This window comes from Xenopus tropicalis, chromosome 2 (assembly GCF_000004195.4).
Source record: "Xenopus tropicalis strain Nigerian chromosome 2, UCB_Xtro_10.0, whole genome shotgun sequence".
Classification (NCBI taxonomy): Eukaryota; Metazoa; Chordata; class Amphibia; order Anura; family Pipidae; genus Xenopus; species Xenopus tropicalis.
This window is the reverse complement of record NC_030678.2, coordinates 3153355-3178936: the sequence shown is the minus strand read 5'-3', so window position 1 is coordinate 3178936 and position 25582 is coordinate 3153355. Positions and strand designations below refer to the sequence as shown.

Below are 25582 nucleotides of genomic sequence, written 5' to 3'. Positions count from 1 at the left end.
TCCAGTGGTAATGTTGTCCTTTACTACTTTTTGGTTATTTTCTCAGATCTGATTGGGCAACGGTACAAATATCTGCTCTTTATCAGCCGTACCTGCTGTCTCTTCCATCAGCTGAAGTCCTGGGTTGGATCCCACCACTCAATGTCAAGTTTAAGCAGCAAATCTACTGACGTGCCCCGCACTGAGGTGCCCTGGGGAAGGAAATAAGTTATGGACCCACAGCTGTGGGAATCTGATTCACAAATTTTAGAACATCGAGTACATTGTGCAGTAATATAAAAGCTAGGGCTGAGCGGCCCGGCAGCTAGGGGGCACCAAGCTCTGGGTTTGGCAGTATTTGTAGGCAGCATGTATGGACTTTTGATCAGCAGATCGGTTGGCTAAGGAGAGAATAAGAACATTTCTCCAGCTATTGGCACCAACATCCTCTCCAGTTGTTTCTGTTGGACAGCTGGAAAGTGCTTTACTGTAGCAGCAGCTTCAGCTTGTTACCAAGCTTCTCAATCGATCCATGGAGGAGAAGTTCTTAAGTGGAAGGTCTTTAAAACACTGGGATTTTGTCTCTGCGTACAACGTCCAGATCATCATCCAGTGTAAGGAGGACCTGGAAGTAAAAGGAAATAGTTCATGTAGAGCAGTGATCCCCAAATAGATAAACTGGAAAAGCCCACTCAGGGTGAGAAGTGGGGATAATGGCTCACCTAGATACACCGGAAAAGCCCACTTAGGGTGAGAAGTGGGGATAATGGCTCACTAGATACACCGGAAAAGCCCACTTAGGGTGAGAAGTGGGGATAATGGCTCACTAGATACACCGGAAAAGCCCACTTAGGGTGAGAAGTGGGGATAATGGCTCACCTAGATACACCGGAAAAGCCCACTCATGGTGAGAAGTGGGGATAATGGCTCACTAGATACACCGGAAAAGCCCACTCAGGGTGAGAAGTGGGGATAATGGCTCACTAGATACACCGGAAAAGCCAACTCAGGGTGAGAAGTTGGGATAATGGCTCACTAGATACACCGGAAAAGCCCACTCAGGGTGAGAAGTGGGGATAATGGCTCACTAGATACACCGGAAAAGCCCACTCAGGGTGAGAAGTGGGGATAATGGCTCACCTAGAAAAGCCCAGTAGAGGGTGAGTTTTGGCCTTAGATAGTCTTCAAACTTTGACTAATGCACCAATATTTTCCTATATAAATATATATAGACTTATTTCATGAGCTGAGAGGGGTCCTGCCCAACGGTTGGAGCTTCAAGTGGGGCTTAAGGTAAAGAAAAATGTGCCAAATGCTGTTGTAGAGTGATACAATAATAAAAACGTAGGGCTTGTCAGACACAAAGTTAATACTGCCAGAAAGGCCATCAGTGGAGGAACATGTCCATAGGCTGAGCTACACGGCTACATTCCTGCGCTTGGGGCAGATTTATAAATGATTAAATGATTCTATTAATATTCCAAAGCAGAGCGAGGGTAAATAACACATAACAATACAAATAACGTCTGTGGGAATCTGAGACCCCCCCACACAAGTGGCGCCCGACTCACCAGGAAGGAGAAGAACATGGCGGTTGCAGAGAGGAAGTGCCAAATGTCGTGGTCGTCGAAGAAGTGCAGGATGATACAGGAGCGGTTCTTCTCTCGGGATTCCGCGGGGGTTTGCTGCCAGGGAAGGAGGGCAGAGTGGGGCGTTAGTGCACAAGGGAGGCACCAAATCCGGCTTGTGCTTTAACCTAATCCCCAGAATTTGTGCAAGATTCGGGTTCGGCCAAAATAATATTAGACTTTAGTCTTGTAACTGCAAAGTTCTGCCCAACTCAATGCGCCAGTCTTGCATTCACTATTGGTGCAAATTAGGGTTCCTATTTAGTTCTGTATTCACCAAATCCAAACAATTATGGGTTCTTTGGGTCGGGAACTGACTGTTGATCCAACTTTTCTCTCGTTTATTATTCCGTAAGGTTAAGGTCCGCTACACCTCAGTGGAGCCAATATAATTTCAGGCCTTGAACCCCAAAAATTGTTTTTTAATTATATCTTTTTTTTTTTTTTTTAATTATTGCATTCAAAGAGATTATGGTGACCCACCCTAAAGACTATGGAACCCATGTTTGGGTCTGGAACCACAGGTTAAAGATGGTCATACATGGGCCGATAAAAGCTGCCAACAGTCTGCAGCTTATTGGTCTGTGTGTGGGGCCCTCAGGCGGACCTGCCCGACTGATATGTCGATTGGTCAGGTTTAAAAATCCTGTCAGGCCGGACAACCTGATCACATTGACGGGATGCAGGCAGTCGGGATGAGGCCCGCCTCAACACTCCAATGACTCCTTGTGCCAATGGCCTGCTTCCTATCAATGTTATACTATCATTCGGAAATCAAGGTTGGTATATCGGGTCCACTTGTTGGGCGACCTTGGTACACGAGCAGATACTCATGTGTATGGCCCCTATATAAATCCCTTATATAAAGTTATAGCTTGGAAGGCACCACAATATGAATGCACTACTAATATCTAACATTATATCTGTCTGCATTGTGTCTTGACCATTCCATCCTCCATCTGAGTTTCAGAAACCATGGATGTCACCAAATTAATTGATCCTGTTTGGGCCTCACTGATTATTATTATCTGCAAAATTAGCAGAATACAAGAATGATCTAAGCTTCAGCCATAACCTTTATATAGGCTATGGGGCAGGTTCCATGCGTATCTATAGAGGAAGCAGCCCCCGCAGCTGCAGGTAGGCCCAAAAGGGGGATCACAGGAGCCCTGCGATGCTACCTGTGACATGGGTCACCCACTATTTTTGGGGGGAGGGATTTGGGGGGTCTCAGCAGAATAAAGGGCTCACCTCCCAGCTGCTGAGGGTTTGGAAGAAGAAGTACAGGGCGGCTGCCCACACAACGGCCGTGGCAATGATACAGAAGAGCGGCAGCGTCTGGATCCTCTCTGAGCTGCGCAACTTGAAACAAAGAGAGAGGAGACATTATGGATTTTTAGACAGTAGGCAGAAAACATGGCTGACAGGAAATGCTCTCTGTGAAACAGGAAGTGGTCTGTGAGGGAAATAGAAGAGCTAGACGGCAATGTTACAGCAGAAGCACACGGAAATACTAGGCACGAGGGACTTGTTTCTCTCCATTACCTTCATAATGATGTAGAACGCCAGGTAGAGCAGCAGGTTACAGATGAAGATGCCCAGCAGGTAGGAGGGAAAGTCTCGAGGCCGGAACACCAGGCCAAATATGGCGCTGAAAGATAAACAATGACCAGTCAGCAGGAAGTAAGAGATAGAGACATATAGAAACTCTTTCTGAACTACGATTCCCAGCATGCACTGACAGACTCTACAGAAAAGCTCCCACACAAGGCGGCCATATTTAATGATGCATTTCCTCATATTAATCAGGACCTTGTGGGCAGCCATATCTTTACATTCACACCTGCAATTTTAGCCATTTATAAACTTATCGAGGGACCCCGAAGGCCTCCATAGGGCAATAGGCTGGGGAGTGGCCTAAGGACACGCCTCCACTTCATAAATACCAGTTAGTACTGAGAATGTCTGGGATCCATGTTGGATACTCACAAGAGCCAGTTGACAATGTTTCCCACGATGAGAAGAATCATCCTGTCCTGAGCAAAAGAGAGACAAGTGGGAGTGAATGTGGGGGGGTCACAGAACGGGGGTCACTAATCTGCCTATAAAGATGGTTATGGGGGGCCTCACAGCGATTCATATATAATCCAAGGGGCACACGTGACAATTAAATAAAACTTTTCATTCTATAAAGAAATCTGTTGGTCCGAGGGGAAGCCATTTTGATATGAGCTTTGTTTCCTTGTTGCCAAGGCAACTCACAATTTTTGCATTAAACTGTTTCTTTAATATCTGAATTATGATCGTCCTGGAAATGCTGGGTGCCCCCCACCCAAACAAGATGGCACCTACCATGTACATGGGCCGGCTGCACTGCTGCATACAGTCCGTGTACAGCACCTGGGCAATGCGCTTGAAAATGCCAAAATCTAAAGGAAGATGCAAAGAGTTAAGTTACAATATAATAGAAGAAGCAGGAAAGGAGCCGCAGCTGCCATAGTGATTGCTCTGCTGAGCTAGAATGGAATATCCTCCCCCAATATCATCCCCCATCATCAATAAAACCACTTGGGGTTGGTTTTACAGCTATGGCAGCTCCATCAAGTGTCCGAGACTCAAACAGGAAGGCAAAGTTACCTCTTTTCCCAGAAGGCAACACTACAGTGCCATATTTTATATTATATTCCATTTCCCAATGCTGGACAGTGTCCCCAGCAACTATTGGAGGCCAAAATCGTATTTATATTTAATGTCTTTATTGCCTCTGCTACTACCCTTTTAGTTTGCCACTCAAACCACTGACTGGTTGCTAGGGTGAGCAATCCCCAGCAACCAGACAGCAGTTCAAATTACTGAATTTAAACAATAAAAATTAAAAAAGATCAGCTCCAACATGACCATCTGCATTGTGGTATTACTTTCCCTTGAATTGCAGAGAGGGAGGAGTTACCTGCATTGGACACATCTGAGACACGACGGCAGGAAAGAAAAGAGAGAAACAGTGAGAACTGGAGAAGCAGAAGACATTGCTGTAGCTAGGTTGTGTCTCAACTACAACTCCCAGCATCCAGAGCTGCATTTTTGGGATACTGACAGTTGTAGTTCCGGCGGCCATTGTGCTGAGAGAATCAGCCAGCGTCAGGGCTGCAGTTCTATTGGAAGCAGGAATAATTCATTGCCTCTGATTGGCTCCTAACAGATCAGCCAATGAGAGCAGTAAGTAGCTAGGTTGTGTCTTAACTACAACTCCCAGCATCCATAGCTGCATTTTTGGGATACTGACAGTTGTAGTTCTGGCGGCCATTGTGCTGAGAGAATCAGCCAGCGTCAGGGCTGCAGTTCTATTGGAAGCAGGAATATTTCATTGCCTCTGATTGGCTCCTTACAGATCAGCCAATGAGAGCAGTAAGTAGCCAGCCTTGTTCCTACTCACCAATCCTGAAGCGCCCCATGTAATAGATGTGAGTGCTGAGCGCCAGGGAACCCACCACGTGGACAATGGAAAATATCACCCAGAACCAGATGTTGTCCTTCCCGAAAATCTATGGGGTAAAAAAGCAAGAGGGGTCAGTACTGGGAATTAACCCTATCTTTCCCCCAATCACATAACCCCATTCCTCCAATACACACACCATGTAATATTATTGTTTAACTGTATCCCCAGGATATCACGTATCTACCCTCATAAACTGGGCCAATCACAGCACTTCCCCTACCAGTGAGACCCTGAAACCCTGACTTGGGGTCACAAAGAAAGATAAATGCAGGCACTTGAATGACAATAAAATGAGGTTAAATAGGGCAAAGAACGCTGGGCAAAGTCCCAACCAACAATGGCACCCACCACTCCCATGACTGCCAGGAAAATGACCAGGGCGAAGGAGGCATAGGCGGCGTAGGCGCTGGCGTTGATGTCCGGATGGCGCGTCTGGTACAGTTTCAGCATGCACAGCCCCGCGATCATGTACATGAAGGAGGTATCTGGGGGGAGAGGATTTTGCCTGAGTTAATGTAATACTGGAGGAGGGGGTGGGGGCAATAGATTTTGGCTGCCGGGGTCAGTGACCCCCATTTGAAAGCCAGAAAGATGTAAAAAAGGAAAGCAAGTAACTTGAAAACTATAAAAAATAAATAATGAAGACCAATTGCAAAGTTGCTAAGGGCATTCTATAGGGTTCTTACTTACCAAACTGGAAGTTGGAGTAGTTGGGGCACACGTGGTAGCAAGCGCTCAGCACCCCTTCCATAATCAGAGCCACGCCCATTGTGTAAAAGAGGCCGAAATGTTTGGGGATGCCATAATCCTGCGCCAGGAGAAAAGAGTTATTTCACCAAATCTCACCCTCATGTTGGCATTAATGGCACCCGTCATGTGATCAGCAACACCACAGGTTATTGGTTGAGTCAGGGTATCCACATAGAGATGGACTGGGTCAGAGACAGAGATTTGGGACTGAACTGAGTCATTCGATGTTCTAAAGCAGGGGTGTCGAACTCAATCAGAGAAGGGGCCAAAATCTAAAATCCAGCCTAAATCGCGGGCCGAATGGTTTACTGAACCCCCATACAAAGTACCCCCAATTGCCCCCATAAACAGTGCCCCCAAAAATAAGTACCCCCAATTGCCTCATCATACACAGTACCCCCCCATAGACAGTAGCCCCCACACACAGTGCCCCCAATTGCCTCATACACAGTACCCCTCCATAGACAGTAGCCCCCACACACAGTGCCCCCAATTGCCCCCATAGAAAGTACCCCCAGTTGCCCCCATAAACAGTGCCCCCAATTGCCCCCATAAACAGTACCCTCCATAGACAGTAACCCCCACACAAAGTGCCCCCAATTGCCTCATACACAGTACCCCCCATAGACAGTAGCCCCCACACACAGTGCCCCCAATTGCCTCATACACAGTACCCCCCATAGACAGTAGCCCCCACACACAGTGCCCCCATACAAAGTACCCCCAATTGCCCCCATAAACAGTGCCCCCAAAAATAAGTACCCCCAATTGCCTCATCATACACAGTACCCCCCCATAGACAGTAGCCAGCCCGCACACACAGAGCCCCCACAGAAAGTACCCCCAACAGACCAGTGATGTCGGCGGCTCCTTCTCTCTTATGCCGCGGCAACAGGCACTACTATAATGTTGCGCCTCGTCGCTGACGTGTGACGTCATACGCACGGGTGCAACCTTATAAAAGGGCCTGTTGCCGCGGCATAAGAGAGAAGGAGCCGCTGGCGCTGACGAAGACTTGGTATGTTTTTGCGCAGAGTGCGTGCAGTGATGACAGCGCGGTGCGGGCCACATTGCAAGGCCTGGCGGGCCGGATTTGGCCCGCGGGCCTTGTGTTTGACATGTATGTTCTAAAGGGTCTGACAAAATGTTGGGTTTTATAGGACAAGGGGCTTGAATCCATAAATCTGGTAAATAGGTGAATAGGGTGGCCAATAAACCCCATAAGAACCTGGTCTTTCAGTCACTGCCAGAAGAACCAGATACTACAACTCACACTGACCCAATCATCAAGCCAAACAGGGGCAAGGATATTTGTGATAAGAATCTGGGTTCCTGATACTTATAAGTCCCGCCCACATCCTCTGGGGTCCACATGGGATGACTAAGGTCCATTCTGGAGCAAGGCGGTGGGACGATTTTGCTATTTTATTAAAGGGGTGAGACTATGAAGAGGAAGCGGACCAACCGAACCCCACCCATACAGTGCCTTCCCCACACATACCTTGGCGTAGGTGTCATTGACCTCGAGAAGGTGCCTGTGCAGAAGGTCTCGGCGCAGGACAATCAGTAGGAAGAGGAAACCCAGCAGGACGTGACCCATGTTGCTCATGACATTGTTGAAGGCGCTGGGGCCAAAGAACAGAAAGGAATTTTCAGATAAACAGCGCCTCCAAGAGGATGAGCACAGAGAAGACTAGAGTAGAAGTTGGGTGCATAGACCATCACTTAGAGCCTTGGGCAAGGGAATGTCTGTAGGGTCCAGGTTCTGACCCAGTAGAGCTCAAACCAGTCTCCGTACAGATCCCACTTTTCATTCAGATGCTAATATTTATGGCTATGTGTATTTGTAACTGGGGCAGTGGAAGTAGAAGAGACCACTTACCTGAGGACCCCCAGCGGGTGGGCACACAGGAAGTTGTAGTAACAGATGTCCTGGTTACCCGTCACGTTCAGCACCTGATAGACAGGGATACACACAAGACTTAATGGACCGGACTATGTTTAGCCACAGGGGGGTTCTGCTGGGTTAGTGGATCATACCAACACTATAGTCGACTAGTGGGCGATAATGGGGGTATAACAACCTGCTGCTTTGTTGCGCCTCCTTAAATACTTTATTTATTATCATATTAGAGCTACAGAATTCCTGTACTTACATTGCCTGAAAGTTATTTGTAATTAATTATTTCGATAGTCAGAACCAACAGTGCAGGAATCGACATAAAACAATGCAGATTAATAAGGTGTTGGATACACTGTGTCCAATTGTTTTACAGGATATTAACATGGAGGGCGCCCCCTTCTGGCAGCCACACACAGGGGTACCTACCGTCTGGTAAGTGATAACCAACTGCACGACAGGCAGAGCGTAGAACACTGCGATGGTGATTATGTTCCTGCAGAATGAGGCAAACAATGAATGCACCACACTCCGAACTGACCAACTGCAACCAGATACACCACAATACACTCCACAAAATCTGCTCCAATGAATAATATTTATGTTTGGTGTTACTTGCCCTTTATGCTCTGTACAGGCAACGTATCTCCAGCAGTTGGAGCAGCACAGGGGCAACCTGACTGGTTCTGTAACGGGACTGTCTGACTCATTTGGGTTTCTGTCTGGCTGAGCAATGGGGTTCCAAAACCATAGGGGCCACAGTGTTGGGCAGAGGGAAAGCACAAGAGCAGCACCCCTCCCTCTCTCTGCAGTCAGTATGGCCCCCCATACATTACTTACCAAAAATAAATCCTGTACTTTTTGCTCACAACCCTGCGGTCTTTCACTGCCAGGTCCGACACATACAGGAACGTCTGCAATCAAAAACAGAGAAGAAGCATTATACACAAACTACCCCCTCTATTATCACCCTACTGCAATCTGCCCCCTCTGTTACCAACCTCCTGCAATCTGCCCCCTCTGTTACCAACCTCCTGCAATCTGCCCCCTCTGTTACCAACCTCCTGCAATCTGCCCCCTCTGTTACCAACCTCCTGCAATCTGCCCCCTCTGTTACCAACCTCCTGCAATCTGCCCCCTCTATTACCAACCTCCTGCAATCTGCCCCCTCTGTTACCAACCTCCTGCAATCTGCCCCCTCTGTTACCAACCTCCTGCAATCTGCCCCCTCTGTTACCAACCTCCTGCAATCTGCCCCCTCTGTTACCAACCTCCTGCAATCTGCCCCCTCTGTTACCAACCTACTGCAATCTGCCCCCTCTGTTACCAACCTCCTGCAATCTGCCCCCTCTGTTACCAACCTAATGCAATCTGCCCCCTCTGTTACCAACCTACTGCAATCTGCCCCCTCTGTTACCAACCTACTGCAATCTGCCCCCTCTGTTACCAACCTACTGCAATCTGCCCCCTCTGTTACCAACCTACTGCAATCTGCCCCCTCTGTTACCAACCTACTGCAATCTGCCCCCTCTGTTGCCAACCTACTGCAATCTGCCCCCTCTGTTACCAACCTACTGAAATCTGCCCCCTCTGTTACCAACCTCCTGCAATCTGCCCCCTCTGTTCCCAACCTACTGCAATCTGCCCCCTCTGTTACCAACCTACTGCAATCTGCCCCCTCTGTTACCGACCTACTGCAATCTACCCCCTCTGTTACCGACCTCCTGCAATCTGCCCCCTCTGTTACCGACCTACTGCAATCTGCCCCCTCTGTTACCGACCTACTGCAATCTGCCCCCTCTGTTACCAACCTACTGCAATCTGCCCCCTCTGTTACCAACCTACTGCAATCTGCCCCCTCTGTTACCAACCTACTGCAATCTGCCCCCTCTTTTACCAACCTACCGCAATCTGCCATCTCTGTTACCAACCTACTGCAATCTGCCCCCTCTGTTACCGACCTACTGCAATCTGCCCCCTGTTACTAACCTACTGCAATCTGCCCCCTCTGTTACCAACCTACTGCAATCTGCCCCCTCTGTTACCAACCTACTGCAATCTGCCCCGTTACCAACCTACTGCAATCTGCCCCCTCTGTTACTAACCTACTGCAATCTGCCCCCTCTGTTACCAACCTACTGCAATCTGCCCCCTCTGTTACTAACCTACTGCAATCTGCCCCCTCTGTTACCGACCTACTGCAATCTGCCCCCTCTGTTACCAACCTACTGCAATCTGCCCCCTGTTACCGACCTACTGCAATCTGCCCCCCCTGTTACCAACCTACTGCAATCTGCCCCCTCTGTTACCGACCTACTGCAATCTGCCCCCTCTGTTACCAACCTACTGCAATCTGCCCCCTCTGTTACCAACCTACTGCAATCTGCCCCCTCTGTTACCAACCTCCTGCAATCTGCCCCCTCTGTTACCAACCTACTGCAATCTGCCCCCTCTGTTACCAACCTACTGCAATCTGCCCCCTCTGTTACCGACCTCCTGCAATCTGCCATCTCTGTTACCAACCTACTGCAATCTGCCCCCTCTGTTACCAACCTACTGCAATCTGCCCCCTCTGTTACTGACCTCCTGCAATCTGCCATCTCTGTTACCAACCTACTGCAATCTGCCCCCTCTGTTACCAACCTACTGCAATCTGCCCCCTCTGTTACCAACCTACTGCAATCTGCCCCCTCTGTTACCAACCTACTGCAATCTGCCCCCTGTTACCAACCTACTGCAATCTGCCCCCTCTGTTACTAACCTACTGCAATCTGCCCCCTCTGTTACCAACCTACTGCAATCTGCCCCCTCTGTTACTAACCTACTGCAATCTGCCCCCTCTGTTACCGACCTACTGCAATCTGCCCCCTCTGTTACCGACCTACTGCAATCTGCCCCCTCTGTTACTAACTTACTGCAATCTGCCCCCTCTGTTACCGACCTACTGCAATCTGCCCCCTCTGTTACCGACCTACTGCAATCTGCCCCCTCTGTTACCAACCTCCTGCAATCTGCCCCCTCTGTTACTAACCTACTGCAATCTGCCCCCTCTGTTACCGACCTACTGCAATCTGCCCCCTCTGTTACCAACCTCCTGCAATCTGCCCCCTCTGTTACTAACCTACTGCAATCTGCCCCCTCTGTTACCAACCTACTGCAATCTGCCCCCTCTGTTACCAACCTACTGCAATCTGCCCCCTCTGTTACCGACCTACTGCAATCTGCCCCCTCTGTTACCAACCTACTGCAATCTGCCCCCTCTGTTACTAACCTACTGCAATCTGCCCCCTCTGTTACCGACCTACTGCAATCTGCCCCCTCTGTTACCGACCTACTGCAATCTGCCCCCTCTGTTACTAACTTACTGCAATCTGCCCCCTCTGTTACCGACCTACTGCAATCTGCCCCCTCTGTTACCGACCTACTGCAATCTGCCCCCTCTGTTACCAACCTCCTGCAATCTGCCCCCTCTGTTACTAACCTACTGCAATCTGCCCCCTCTGTTACCGACCTACTGCAATCTGCCCCCTCTGTTACCGACCTACTGCAATCTGCCCCCTCTGTTACTAACTTACTGCAATCTGCCCCCTCTGTTACCAACCTACTGCAATCTGCCCCCTCTGTTACCAACCTACTGCAATCTGCCCCCTCTGTTACCAACCTACTGCAATCTGCCCCCTCTGTTACCGACCTACTGCAATCTGCCCCCTCTGTTACCAACCTACTGCAATCTGCCCCCTCTGTTACTAACCTACTGCAATCTGCCCCCTCTGTTACCGACCTACTGCAATCTGCCCCCTCTGTTACCGACCTACTGCAATCTGCCCCCTCTGTTACTAACTTACTGCAATCTGCCCCCTCTGTTACCGACCTACTGCAATCTGCCCCCTGTTACCGACCTACTGCAATCTGCCCCCTCTGTTACCAACCTCCTGCAATCTGCCCCCTCTGTTACTAACCTACTGCAATCTGCCCCCTCTGTTACCAACCTACTGCAATCTGCCCCCTCTGTTACCGACCTCCTGCAATCTGCCCCCTCTGTTACCGACCTCCTGCAATCTGCCATCTCTGTTACTGACCTCCTGCAATCTGCCCCCTCTGTTACTAACCTACTGCAATCTGCCCCCTCTGTTACCAACCTACTGTTTGTGGCAACAGGGGCCTGTGCCATATCTAGTGCTGCCACCTCTCAGCAGGTTTATTGCTTTCAGGGACATTGGCCCCAAGGCTACCACTGGTCACTCGCTGGGGACATTAGCCCCAAGGCTACCACTGGTCACTCGCTGGGGACATTGGCCCCAAGGCTACCACTGGTCACTCGCTGGGGACATTGGCCCCAAGGCTACCACTGGCCACTCACTGGGGACATTGGCCCCAAGGCTACCACTGGCCACTCGCTGGGGACATTGGCCCCAAGGCTACCACTGGCCACTCGCTGGGGACATTGGCCCCAAGGCTACCACTGGCCACTCGCTGGGGACATTGGCCCCAAGGCTACCACTGGTCACTCGCTGGGGACATTAGCCCCAAGGCTACCACTGGTCACTCGCTGGGGACATTGGCCCCAAGGCTACCACTGGTCACTCGCTGGGGACATTGGCCCCAAGGCTACCACTGGCCACTCGCTGGGGACATTGGCCCCAAGGCTACCACTGGCCACTCGCTGGGGACATTGGCCCCAAGGCTACCACTGGCCACTCGCATACATATCATTTATACACAATGTGAAACTGCCAGCACCTTTGCCCGAATGACGTTCTTGTCGGTCTCCATTTCCGGGATGGCATCAAAGTCGCTCTCTTCATCCGCGGAGCTATCAGAGTACACGCGGGGTCGAGGGATGGGAGGAGGAGTCATCTTTCGGGCCCCGGGGCTCGACTCATCTGTGGGACAAAAATATCCCATAAAGCCAGCAGTAATGGGAGCTGCCATAGGGCCTTCTCTGTGAGTGGCAGTGCCCTTATGCCATAGAATCCTTGTACCAGCGCTGCCATCTCCACTCGCAACATCCCTGCTATGTATTATTCATGTAAGGGCGATGCTATATATATATATACACACACAGACATATATACAAGCAGTGTGGCAGCTCCAGCTCAGGGCTCAGTTGGTCACAGAAGGAATATGGCACCAAAGATCATTAACAGTTACTGATCTTCTCCTTTATTTTCTGAAGGCCCCTCCTACCTGCAGAGGTGACTAGCAAGTTAGGGTGAGACCCATTCCTTACCTATTGCTCCATAGCTGCTTCCATCTGGGGTACTGGTCGTAATGGGGTGGGAGGCGGCCACGGTGCCTTCACCTGCAACACAAACACAAGATGCCTGCTGTGTCTATGGGCATGGAGGGGGCCATTTTGATTTTAAAATCAGAATTAACATGGAATAGGAGTACTGACGCCTCCCCCTGGGGCACAATACACCGAAACAAGTCTGTCTGATAGCAGAGACCATTCCCACCCAACTTACCCTCGTCGGGGCTGCCCTTCAGGTTCCTTTCCTTCCTGTGGATGCTGCAATAGAGCACAAATATCTCATTACTGCAGAGATCTTACTTGTGAGTGGCTGGGAGCAGGTCTGGGCTAAAAGCACCAACAGCCCCACACAGGCCTAATCCCAAGCACTGGCCTATGGCAGCCCCTCTGTGTCAGTCCCCAGGCTGCCAGGCCAGGACCAGTCTGTAGGGGGCAGTAATGGGCTAAGAAGATATTATTATTATTATTAGTATTGTTGTTAGTATTGTTGTTGTTGTGATTACTGTATGTGTATTTAGTGAAGCACTGCCTGATGCGCAAGCAGCCAATAGGCACAGTGCAAGCGGCCAATAGGCACAGTGCAAGCGGCCAATAGGCACAGTGTAAGCGGCCAATAGGCACAGTGTAAGCAGTCAAAAGCAGGTTGCAGACTGTCTAGGAGAGAGTAAAATCTGTCTACAGGGAAAGAAGAAGCAGCCAACTGCCGAGCTGAACTGTCTAGGGTAATTGAGTTTACCTTATTATTAAATAAGTGAGCATTCGATATGCGAGTTTATTCGATTTAGAAAAGAGATAATGAAGCGAGCAATCTATGATAGGGATGCAAGCAATTGATGAGCAGAGGGCAAACAGTCTAGAAGCAGGGCGCAAGGGTCGAGCAACACTCTAATCACATGATTCCCCAGACCCACCTTACGTAGTGCACAAACGCCACCAATAGGGATCCCACGTAGAAGATCAGGAAGTAGAGCAGACACAGAAGTGTAGCCTGAACGTACACTGAGTCTGGGGAGAAACAACACAGAGCATTATCTCCTGTACCCCCTGATGTACCCCCGATAAGGAATAATAGAGGGAGGGGCTACCTAGGGTCATGTCATAGAACCCTGTCCACCTTGTCCCGCCTCCCAACATGGACTGCAAATTGTGTCAAATCTTTTCAGAGACCCTCTGGCTAATAGAGTGAGCTTGATAAGTGGTAGGGTCTGGTTCACCAGGGTAATCCAGCTTTGTACCGTGGGGGACTTGGGCCCCATCTATGTAATTGCAATCATTTTCCTTGCATAAAAAAGAAGTGTTCTATACCTGCTTCTGGCATTTATCAGTTCATCTAAAACTCCCAGTAAACTAAAAAAAAATTTGAAGCTAAGTTTATTCTCCAGAGAGTTCATAGAACAGCACCCCTAGTGGCCATAAATAGTTGGTGCTGTTCTATATTAAAGGGGTTGTTCACCTTTGAGTTAATAGAGGGTAATATTCTGAGACAATTTGCAATTGGTCTTCATATTTTATTATGTATAGTTTTTTTTTATTTACATTTTTGTTCAGCAGCTCTCCAGTTTGGAGTTCCAGCAGCTATCTGGTTGCTAGGGCTCAAATTACCTAAGCAACCAGGGAGTGGTTTGAATAAGAGACTGGTATATAGATAAGAGAGAAATCTAATAAGAAAATAGAAATCTAAGTAATAAAAACAATAAAATTGTAGCTTCACAGAGCAATAGTTTTGGGCTGTCAGGGTCAGTGACCCCCAGTTTGAAGTTGAAGAAAGTTAGAAGAATAAGGCAAATGATTTAACAACTATAAAATAAATAATGAAGACCAACTGAAAAGTTGCTTAGAATTGGACATTCTATAATATACTGAAAGTTAACGAAAAGGAGAATCCCCCCCCATAAGGACAGTGCCGCTGGGATTTAACTGCAGATTCAGACCATGATCCATTTTGGACAAACTGCCCAGAACAACTGGGGTGCAACTAATACCAGCCTGTGCCCATCTGCCCCGTATCGCTTGTATAAGGATACAGGGGAGGCAGATATGGGTGCAGCCATTACACTCCCCCGCTGGGCTATTTACATAACCTGTTGTACTGGGAAGAGACGGGAAGAGACTGGGTTGCTGTAACACGTACAAAGGGTGGCACTTACCTTTTACTGATGGGCTGACAGTCACCTCCATGTGTTTCACCCTCTTCAGGTTCCAGGTGTGATTTCCTGACCCTGCAGTGACAGAAACATCCAATCACTAATTAGAAATCCATTGCAATCTATGTGTTATATAAATCCTTTCTTCACTCTACTGATACAATTACTTGTCAATGTAATAGCGACAACACCACTTAACAATCTTCTCACTATAGTGAATATATATTTTATAATAAATGACACTAAGGGCAATTCCATTGGAAGCAGGAGCTTAATGACTTGTAGTTCTCACTCCTTGCCAGCAGAGGCCGCCATCTTACCTTGAGTGGACTGGGGCACGGTCCCTCCGCAGGTATAATCTTCAGGTTTGATGACAAACACCACATAAAACTTGCCCCCAGGGTATTCCTTCCTCTGGGAAACAGAAACAGAAAGTCCATATGAGACTAATAAAGGACTGGCAGGTTTGGGATTATTTTCCTTGCTCACATCATCCTCATCTTCATTATCTATACACTGTATATATGTATGTATGTATATCTTTATTTATAAAGTGCTACTTATGTACCCAGCGCTGTACTGTAGAATCCATTAATACAAACAGGGGGTTAATAAGATAATAGATAAATACAAAGTATAACAATAAATACAAATAAATACAAGATACAGCTGCAATAAGTTAAGAGTCAAAGACACAAGAGGATGGAGGTCCCTGCCCCGTAGAGCTTACACTCTATATATATTTACAGTATAAAAGTAGCAGGCAGGAAGCAGCTACAAATTAATGCAGCACCTGCAATTTGATTGTTAGCTGTAGAGGACAAAAACAACTGATAATTTAAAGGGGAACTCCTCCCTTGCATAATTAAAGATAATTAAATGTAATTAATTAAAATAAATTCATTAAATAGGAAATTGCATTCATTCTGACCAGTTGCCAAGAGTGTTTTCACCTAAAAGGGCTACTTCACCTTTAATTTATGTGAATGTGACAATTTGCAGCTGGTCCTTATTTTTTTGTGAATTATTAGCATTTTGTTCAGACGCTCAGCAGAGGGGCTTATAGATATATTTTTTCATTTGCTACTTATAGATATAACACATCGCGGGTCTCACCTGCACCGTGATGGCGGCTTGCTTTGTCATGGTCTGGTAGACGCCATTAAATTCCACATTATAGTCCAGGTCATACACTGGGCACTGGGTACAGAAATAAACAATTAACATGGGAGGGAAGGGGGAGAGGCAATAGGGAACTAGGCCACCATACAGAACCTTAAAAATCATCACAACTACCTACACTGACTGCAGTACTTACCCACTTCTTGGCACTGCCCCCTGTCTACTTCCTAGATCTGAACCAAGCTCCGCCCTCCCGCAGGCCGTTCCATGTCAGCTATAGCGGGGGGTTCTTGCAATGGTACAGACCGAGAGTGTGAGCACTTTGCTGCGTTGCAATTTACACTTTATAGGCAGTGAAACACTTGCCCCTCCATTAACGTAAAGCAGGGATCCCCAACCTTTTATACCTGTGAGCCACATTCAAATGGAAAACTTTTTGGAGAGCAACACAAGCATGAAAAAAGTTCCTGGGTGTGCCAATAAAAGATTAATTGGCTATTTGATAGCCCCTATGTTGACTGGCAGCCTACAGAAGGTTTTTATGTAATCAAATCTTGCCTACTAACCAGAAATTCAAAAATAAGCACCTTCTTTGGGGACACTGGGAGCAACACCCAAGGGGTTGGGGAGCAACATGTTGCCCCCGAGCCACTGGTTGGGGATCACTGATGTAAAGGGTAATCGCATGGTTTTATTCCGGCGGGAAAACAAGCTGCTTGCAAACACGTAAATAGGAACATGAAACAAGGTCTCACAGAGACCCAAAGTGGATCATTATCCCCCCCCCTAGTGACATGGGGCAAGTTGGCATCTCAGCAGACATGTTTATGGGCCATTTATTTGTACTTGTTCCTATACGTAATACAAATCAAAAGCCAACAGGAAGTGACAGTGTTTACTTCCTGTTTAATTCACTGGTTCATGTGATCCCTGTATCTAACGCAAGAGCAGAGAAGCCATTTTATCCACCATTTAGTTTCTTGAATGAGACTATAGCAAGGAAATGCCTAGATGCTTGGTACCTCCCCCACTGCTATTAACTGCAATGCAAAAAATTGCGACCACATGCGGATTCCCAGCAATTCACGGGGGGGGGGGGGGGTAACCCATGCATTCTGGGGGGAAGGACCTTTTAACACCACTTCCCTCACTGTAATCTGAGGCAATATAAAGATATTGATATTGAATATTTTGGTAAAAATCCAAATGGCCCAGGGGTCCTGGTAGGCCCAATGGGGAAACACACTGAGGCAGAAAGACTTCAGGGGCGAGGGGACAGCCACCCATCGCTGCATTAGTGCTTTTATAATGGTGCATTAGACAGGACGGACTCCCCAAGACTCACCGAAATGTCCTGCACCGACACCACCGAGCAGGGGTAGTTTTCAGGAGATTTCACTTTGATGATGACGGAATCGACGCCCTCAGGAAACGTGTAGAGAAAATACTGTAGGACCAGAGAGAGACGGCAGATACAGTGGCACGCTCTAATGTCAGGTTTACTACTACAGGTTTTAGAAAGGGGGGGGGGGTAAGATGCAGTATGGCTCTCCCACTCCCACAGCAAAGAAGCCATTGTGTCTCCTACCCCCCCTGTTGCTATGGAAGTGTCTGTGACCTACCTGAGGCTGAGATGGTGACGCACTGAAGTTGAAAGGAACAGAAGTCCTAAAACATATGGAGAAAAGACAATTTAGTGTCACCATAAAGATATATTTGTATCCGGCGGCCACCCTACTGAACCCCCATTCTAATCCACTAGAAAAGTTCCGCTTTATAATAATATTGAAAAAAAAATGTAACTTCCCCATGAAACCACAGACTGACTGGGAATCTGCTGATATTCTGAGGGTGACCGGCCTGTGCTTCCCTGCTTGTGAGCCCGGTTATTGTTCCGAGTCAGTAATTATCCGCAGAACTCACTTTAGCTGGAAGGAAAGCAGTCGGGTCACCATGAGCTCATATTGAACAATAGAGGGCGACATGGAGGCGATGTCGATATATATAAATTGCTCCTGGGACCCCGTCCCTTCCTCGGGCTCGGTGGGACACAGCGTGCGGCTGACATCCTGGTAAGTGTACGTCCTTGGGAAACTGGGGGTGAAACATTATAACGGTGAGCAGAACACTGGGAAAATAATCATAGCAAACAAGGCACAAGGAAAGTGAAAACTACTGGAGTTGCCATTTTATTGCCCCTCCATGACTCAAGTTTCTACCCCTGTTTCTCAGCAGGACTTCTGCTTGTGTAATAATCGGCTGGTAGCCCTGCTCTCATAAGTGCCAACTGGCTGCTCTTGGCACCATGGGGGGGGGGGCAGTGGGGGCTAAAAGACATGGAGAGAACTGAGAGCTGCCAGTTGCCAAGTAGGACAAAGTAGTTCCGGCACATTGTTATAGAGAAGAGCCCGCCAGGAAGTTGGCGGTTAGTGATGACAATCATCTGAAAATGGCTAGGGGTACAGGGGGGCACCACCCCAGCAGTTTTAAAGGACACAGAAACCTAAAACAATTGGTTGGTGCAAATTTATTAGTCCCCCCCCCCCAAGGGTGATCTTTACAAGGGTAAAAAGTTACTTGGGGGCCCAAGGATCCAGGCTACTTACTTTCCTCTGAAGACCATAGGAACCTGCCAGGAGAGGATGGCTTTCTGCTGCCGCACCACAAACAGCACCGGGAACTCCAAGTTGATTGAATTGGAACTTACAAACACCCGGAGAGCATCCACCTACAGAGAGCGGAAACCCTTAGGAAACATTCTGGTGATATTCAGAATTAAAGGGACCCTGCCATGATATTAATGGGGGACTGTTTATCTCTAAATGACACTGTTACACAGAAAATAATTCCCTCTGCCATTTAACCTTTTATTCTTCAACCAACAAATGTATTTGTAGCAGTAATATTGGTGTGTAGGCGCCATCTCAGTGCCTTGTGCCTGAGTCTGAGCTTTCAGCCAGCGCTACCCATTAGACCTGCTTTCAGCTAACCTATTGTTTCTCCTACTCCCATGTAACTGGAGGAGTCCCAAGCCGGACTTGGATTTCTTACTATTGAGTGCTATTCTGATACCTACTGGGAGCTGCTATCTTGCTCCCTTCCCATTGTTCTGCTGATCGGCTGCTGGGGGTGAGGGGGGGGATATCACTCCAACTTGCAGCGCAGCAGTAAAGTGTGCCTGAGTCTGAGCTTTCAGCCAGCGCTACACATTAGAACTGCTTTCAGCTAACCTATTGTTTCTCCTACTCCCATGTAACTGGAGGAGTCCCAAGCCGGACTTGGATTTCTTACTATTGAGTGCTATTCTGATACCTACTGGGAGCTGCTATCTTGCTCCCTTCCCATTGTTCTGCTGATCGGCTGCTGGGGGTGAGGGGGGGGGATATCACTCCAACTTGCAGCGCAGCAGTAAAGTGTGCCTGAGTCTGAGCTTTCAGCCAGCGCTACACATTAGAACTGCTTTCAGCTAACCTATTGTTTCTCCTACTCCCATGTAACTGGAGGAGTCCCAAGCCGGACTTGGATTTCTTACTATTGAGTGCTATTCTGATACCTACTGGGAGCTGCTATCTTGCAAATATTCTAGGGGTCTATGAAACTAAGTCAAGAGCACATCTGCCATAAGAAAAAGTGAGAAATTAGCCTCTGGTGGTGGCACTTTGCCATGAAAGCGAGTCACTTTATGCAGAAATGTTCTGGGAATTTGCTTTAATTGGATTGGTTTGGCATGAAGTGTTTCTGTTTGCTGGGGAAGGCATTTCCTGGTACTCACTCGACTACTTCCTTTCTGGCAGACAGATCATCCACACGGAGTGCACATACCCCCAGTACCCACAAAGACTATTACAATTATGATTGACATGTATTTATAAAGTGCCAACATATCGGCAGCGCTGTGCAATAAATAGGCCAGTACGTGGAACATACAGACTTATTTACTTACAGGCTAATTAGCACTGATGGTCACCGGGGTTCAACCCTACAGAGGTACAGATACAGGTACAATGATGTGATTTATATGGCACCCACAGTGTGTGTGGAGATGTACAAGCTGCTTGGGCCTAGCGGGGTATCCATGGCAATAAGCCCTCTTACTAAGCAGTCTGATGCCCCCACTCACTTTACTGCAGGAGCTGTGATTACTATGCAGCGGAAGCCTCTGATTGCTGAATAATTAATACTGGCATATGGCTGGGGGGGCGCAGGGAACATGAAGTGCTGAGAATTCCCCCCAGAGGGGGCTGAACAGACGCGCCGGCATTACACCAACATGCTCATTATCACAATGTGAGCACCCAATGTGCCAGACAGTGCTCGGCCAACACGGGGTTAACAGGAATGGTTATTAAGGGCTCCCTGGCAACCGCTCCTACAATCTCCTAGAGATACTGCAGCATCCCTCCTGTGTTTCCACGGCAACCACTTGACCTACCGCCGATACACGTCTGTGGGTATCATATGTGCCCGACCCATTAGGGAGCTGATTCCAGGTGCCGGGGTGGGGGGGGTGGGATTCACGGCTCTCATTCATCAAGCCCCTCTTCCTTCCAAATGTCAGTGATAAAAGGCAGAAGCCTGCAGGGGCGGGGGGGGGGGGGGGGGGGGGGGGGATGGAGGGTGGGAAGAAGGAAGAGATGGGGGGCAGAGATCAGAGGGAGAGGGAGGAAAGGGGCAAGTGGAGCACAGCCCCCCCCCCCCCTCTTTATGTCTTGCCCCAGAACTATAGGGCTAGGGGTATTATGCTAAGGGGTATTATGCCTTGTCTGTATGTTTCTGTAGGTAGGAGCTGCCATATTGATTGTATTTACTTTACCTTTCAGTTAACTTTTAGTATGATGTAGAGCAGGGGTGGGCAAACTTTTTGGCTCAGGGGCCACATTGACTTTTAAAAATTTGACAGGCGGCCGGGAAAGCGTTACAGTGTTGTGGAGTCGGCAGGCCAGATTAAAAAGACCGGACGTGGCCGGACGTGGCCGCGGGCCGTACTTTGCCCACCCCTGATGTAGAGAGTAATATTCTGAGACAATTTGCAATTGATCTTCATTTTTAATTATTTCTGGATTTTTTTTAATTACTTCACTTCTAGTTCAGCCGCTCTCCAGTTTGAAAATTCAGCCGTTATTTGGTCGCTAGGGTTCACATTAACTTAGCAACCAGGCAGTGGTTTGAACGAGAGCCCGGAATATGAATAGAAAAGGACCTGAACAGAAAAGTAAGCGATAAAGAGCAGTTTCTATAGGGGAATTATATTCAGCCAATGGCTCTCTCTGCAGCTGTTGTTGTTGTACTAGAACTCCCACCATCTCGACAACAGTAACTAACACAGGAGGGAAGTGGCACAATACATTATTATTATTAATGTCCAGGGGGCAGAGTGAGCTATTGGCTCCTGGGGGGGGGGTCCAGACCACTAATATGAGATACACAGCTGTATCCTGTCCCTGTTACTTATAGAAACCCAGACCCCCGGTGACAGCTTCAGGGTCTGATTAACCAGGGGCAGGAAGGGAGGGGGTGATACAATACAAACAATCATTCAGCCACTTTTCTTTAAAGGGCAAATAAAGCCTCTACACTTTTTCTAAGCTCCATTTAAATCTGATACTATTCTCCTATTGGTACTGACACATCGCTGCCCGGGGGGGTCTCATCGGGCTCAAACGGGCAACTACCGAATGTCTGCAAGTCTGGCCAATATAATGGCCTATAGAGTGCCACAACCAATCCAGTGGCCCCAAAGGAACGCATCTCAATTTAAAGGGTAAGTAAAGCCCTCTGCAAGCATTTAAGCCAGTGAATGCAGTGGGTGGCTGAGCATGATGGGAAGGAAGTACTGGCAGAAAGCACTGGGAGAGATAAGCAGGTGCACCCAGGGTGGGGCCCCGGGAAGGAAAAGCTACAGCGGCAGCAGATGAGTCAGGTAGGTACATATTTACTAACAATAGAGATTAACCTCTTCTCTGCCAAGCAGTGACACACGCCAGCTCCTCCTCTATGTACCTGAGCAATCTGACCTTTATACCCACTGAAATACTCACAGAAGTACCGGGATTTTTGACAGGAGCCTTAAAATAGCACTAATGTATTTGTACTGGGGAAACAGACGCTTGGTTACAGGCACAATGACTCTTATCTGAGCTTATCAGTAAACCTTGTTGGCTGTTCCTGCTGAATTGTGCTAAGTACAGGGGAATCCCTATGTGCCATAGTTTTATGGGATCTCTCTGTACAGGCTATGGGCAAACTTAGGGGGCTGTTCCTGCTGAATTGTGCTTAGTACAGGGGAATCCCTATGTGCCATAGTTTTATGGTATCTCTCTGTACAGGCTATGGGCAAACCTAGGGGGCTGTTCCTGCTGAATTGTGCTTAGTACAGGGGAATCCCTATGTGCCATAGATTTATGGTATCTCTCTGTACAGGCTATGAGCAAACTTAGGGGGCTGTTCCTGCTGAATTGTGCTTAGTACAGGGGAATCCCTATGTGCCATAGTTTTATGGTATCTCTCTGTACAGGCTATGGGCAAACTTAGGGGGCTGTTCCTGCTGAATTGTGCTTAGTACAGGGGAATCCCTATGTGCCATAGATTTATGGTATCTCTCTGTACAGGCTATGGGCAAACTTAGGGGGCTGTTCCTGCTGAATTGTGCTTAGTACAGGGGAATCCCTATGTGCCATAGTTTTATGGTATCTCTCTGTACAGGCTATGAGCAAACTTAGGGGCTGTTCCTGCTGAATTGTGCTTAGTACAGGGGAATCCCTATGTGCCATAGTGTTATGGTATCTCTCTGTACAGGCTATGAGCAAACTTACAGGGGAATCCCTATGTGCCACAGATTTATGGTATCTCTCTGTACAGGCTTATGGAGCAGTGTTTGGTTATGTCCCAAATGAAATCAACCATTAGGGTTAGAGATAATTCACCAACTCAGCTAACAAATCAAAAAGGATTTTACAAACTTTGGCAAATCTCCCCATAAATGAAAGTGAGAGTTAATGGCGTCACGCAGATAACGGGAGTTGGCAAACAGCAGAGCAGGGACCTGCCCAGGGCGGATCTATTTATCCTGCTGTAAAGTCAGTCATTAACCCAGGCTTTGGTACAGTGCCAAGCTGACCTGCTGCTTATGTGGGCACAGGTGCCAAGGTAGCCCAGTATGCAGGGACTGCACAGTGCCCTGTATCTCTGCCCGGGGAATCAGACAAGCAGGAGAGATATTAAATCCTCCACTCAGCCAGGGACCCTATACTCTCCTTGGGCCTCTCTATGCTCCTTGGGCCTCTCTACGCTTCTCGGGCCCCTTCACCCTCCTTGGGCTTCTCTACGCTCCGTGGGCCCCTCCATGCTCCTTGGGCCTCTCTACACTCTTTGGGCCTCTCTACACTCCTTGGGCCTCTCTATGCTCCTTGGGCCTCTCTATGCTCCTTGGGCCTCTTCATGCTTCTTGGGACTCTCTACGTTCCTTGGGCCTCTCTATGCTCCTTGGGCCTCTCTATGCTCCTTGGGCCTCTTCATGCTTCTTGGGACTCTCTACGTTCCTTGGGCCTCTCTATGCTCCTTGGGCCTCTTCATGCTTCTTGGGACTCTCTACGTTCCTTGGGCCTCTCTATGCTCCTTGGGCCTCTTCATGCTTCTTGGGCCTCTCTACACTCCTTGGGCCTCTCTATGCTCCTTGGGCCTCTTCATGCTCCTTGGGCCTCTCTACACTCCTTGGGCCTCTCTATGCTCCTTGGGCCTCTCTATGCTCCTTGGGCCTCTTCATGCTCCTTGGGACTCTCTACGTTCCTTGGGCCTCTTCATGCTCCTTGGGCCTCTCTACACTACTTGGGCCTCTCTATGCTCCTTGGGCCTCTTCATGCTCCTTGGGACTCTCTACGTTCCTTGGGCCTCTCTATGCTCCTTGGGCTTCTTCATGCTCCTTGGGACTCTCTACGTTCCTTTGGCCTCTCTATGCTCTTTGGGCTTCTTCATGCTCCTTGGGACTCTCTACGTTCCTTTGGCCTCTCTATGCTCCTTGGGCTTCTTCATGCTCCTTGGGACTCTTTACGTTCCTTGGGCCTCTCTATGCTCCTTGGGCTTCTTCATGCTCCTTGGGACTCTCTACGTTCCTTGGGCCTCTCTATGCTCCTTGGGTGCCTCCACACTCCTTGGTATTTGGCCCCCAGCACTCACAGAATCTGCTGTCCCCACTGTAAGCTTGCCAAACTTGTAGGGCTAAACTCCATGGACTGACAGATCCCATCCTACAAGTCGGATGTATTTGCATGGGTGAAAAATATAATGGGACTGATACAAAAATCTGGTGTCAACTACGTGGCATTGCGTGATGTTGCGTGATGTTGCGTGATGTTGCGTGACAAGATCAAATCTGCCCCACAACATCGAATAAAAACCTCACCATGGAGTTTAGCCCTTAAAGTGAATCTGGGCACCCTCTGGCCAAACTCCATTTTGCAGATCCGTCCCTCACTCTCCCACTGTGTGTGTTACCCACGGCCTATGGCTGGGTGGAACAGTTCACACTTGTGATGGGCAAAAATGGGAAGAACATTTACATCTGCGGGAGTTGCAACTCCTGAGCAGCTCCTAAAAATGCGCTCTATGTGCCGCACACATGATAAGGAGACGCAGCTCTGTACCCGGCTAAGAATCTCATTATTCAATTTTTTGCCTTGGACACAGGGAACCATGGGAGAGACAGGGTGAGTTGAAATCCGGTGTAGGCAGAATCCCAGTGAGTTATTTGCATTTCGCTTGTGTATATGCAAATCACACGCACATTCCTCCCCACGTATCTGCCCCTACGTAACTGCCCCCAGACAGGTTTGGCCAGATGCTCAGGAAGGGGCAGAATATCTGCATCAGTGGCAGAACCATAGGTAGCGCAGACCCTGCGGCACAGTAAGGGGGGGGGGGGTGAATCACAGCTTCCACATTAGTCACACTTACCAGAATTTTTTTTGCTCTGGGTCTCAGGGGGTTAAAGGGAAACTATACCCCCAGAATGAATATGTAACCAACAGACAGTTTATATTATATTAAGTGGCCTATTAAAGAATCTCCCCAAACTGGAATATATATATCAGTAAATATTGCCCTTTTACACCCTTTCCCTTGAGCCGCCATTTAGTGATGGGCTGGGTGCTCCCTCAGAGATCAGCTGACAGGAAGTGATGCAGCTCTAACTGTAACAGGAAGTAGTGTGGGAGCAAAAGGCAGAACTCTGCCCATTCATTGGCTGATGGGGCCTAGCATGTATGTGTGCCTTGGCTTGTTTGTGTGCACTGTGACTCCTATGATCCCAGGGGG

At 48.4% G+C, this 25582-nt stretch overlaps 1 protein-coding gene across 2 annotated transcripts in view; it reads right to left on the bottom strand.

The window, feature by feature from the left end:
* Positions 1–25582, bottom strand: part of sidt1 (SID1 transmembrane family member 1) — a 39802-nt gene continuing 14220 nt past the window's right edge. Inside the window, exons 3-27 of one of the 2 annotated variants that reach the window (XM_002941845.5) lie at positions 18880–19001; positions 18197–18367; positions 17896–17941; positions 17619–17720; positions 16268–16351; positions 15472–15565; positions 15155–15226; positions 13919–14012; positions 13222–13265; positions 12984–13055; positions 12494–12636; positions 8594–8667; positions 8183–8249; positions 7736–7809; positions 7355–7478; positions 5794–5911; positions 5452–5588; positions 5041–5149; positions 4558–4572; positions 3960–4036; positions 3597–3643; positions 3153–3258; positions 2859–2969; positions 1551–1664; positions 1–604 (exon numbers count right to left, since the gene is read on the bottom strand). In XM_002941845.5, the coding sequence (XP_002941891.1) occupies positions 542–604; positions 1551–1664; positions 2859–2969; positions 3153–3258; positions 3597–3643; positions 3960–4036; positions 4558–4572; positions 5041–5149; positions 5452–5588; positions 5794–5911; positions 7355–7478; positions 7736–7809; positions 8183–8249; positions 8594–8667; positions 12494–12636; positions 12984–13055; positions 13222–13265; positions 13919–14012; positions 15155–15226; positions 15472–15565; positions 16268–16351; positions 17619–17720; positions 17896–17941; positions 18197–18367; positions 18880–19001 (2280 nt within the window). In that variant the 3' untranslated portion in view covers positions 1–541. The remainder of the gene's footprint in view (positions 605–1550; positions 1665–2858; positions 2970–3152; positions 3259–3596; positions 3644–3959; positions 4037–4557; positions 4573–5040; positions 5150–5451; positions 5589–5793; positions 5912–7354; positions 7479–7735; positions 7810–8182; positions 8250–8593; positions 8668–12493; positions 12637–12983; positions 13056–13221; positions 13266–13918; positions 14013–15154; positions 15227–15471; positions 15566–16267; positions 16352–17618; positions 17721–17895; positions 17942–18196; positions 18368–18879; positions 19002–25582) is intronic. The other variant, XM_004912284.4, reaches the window with a different exon arrangement.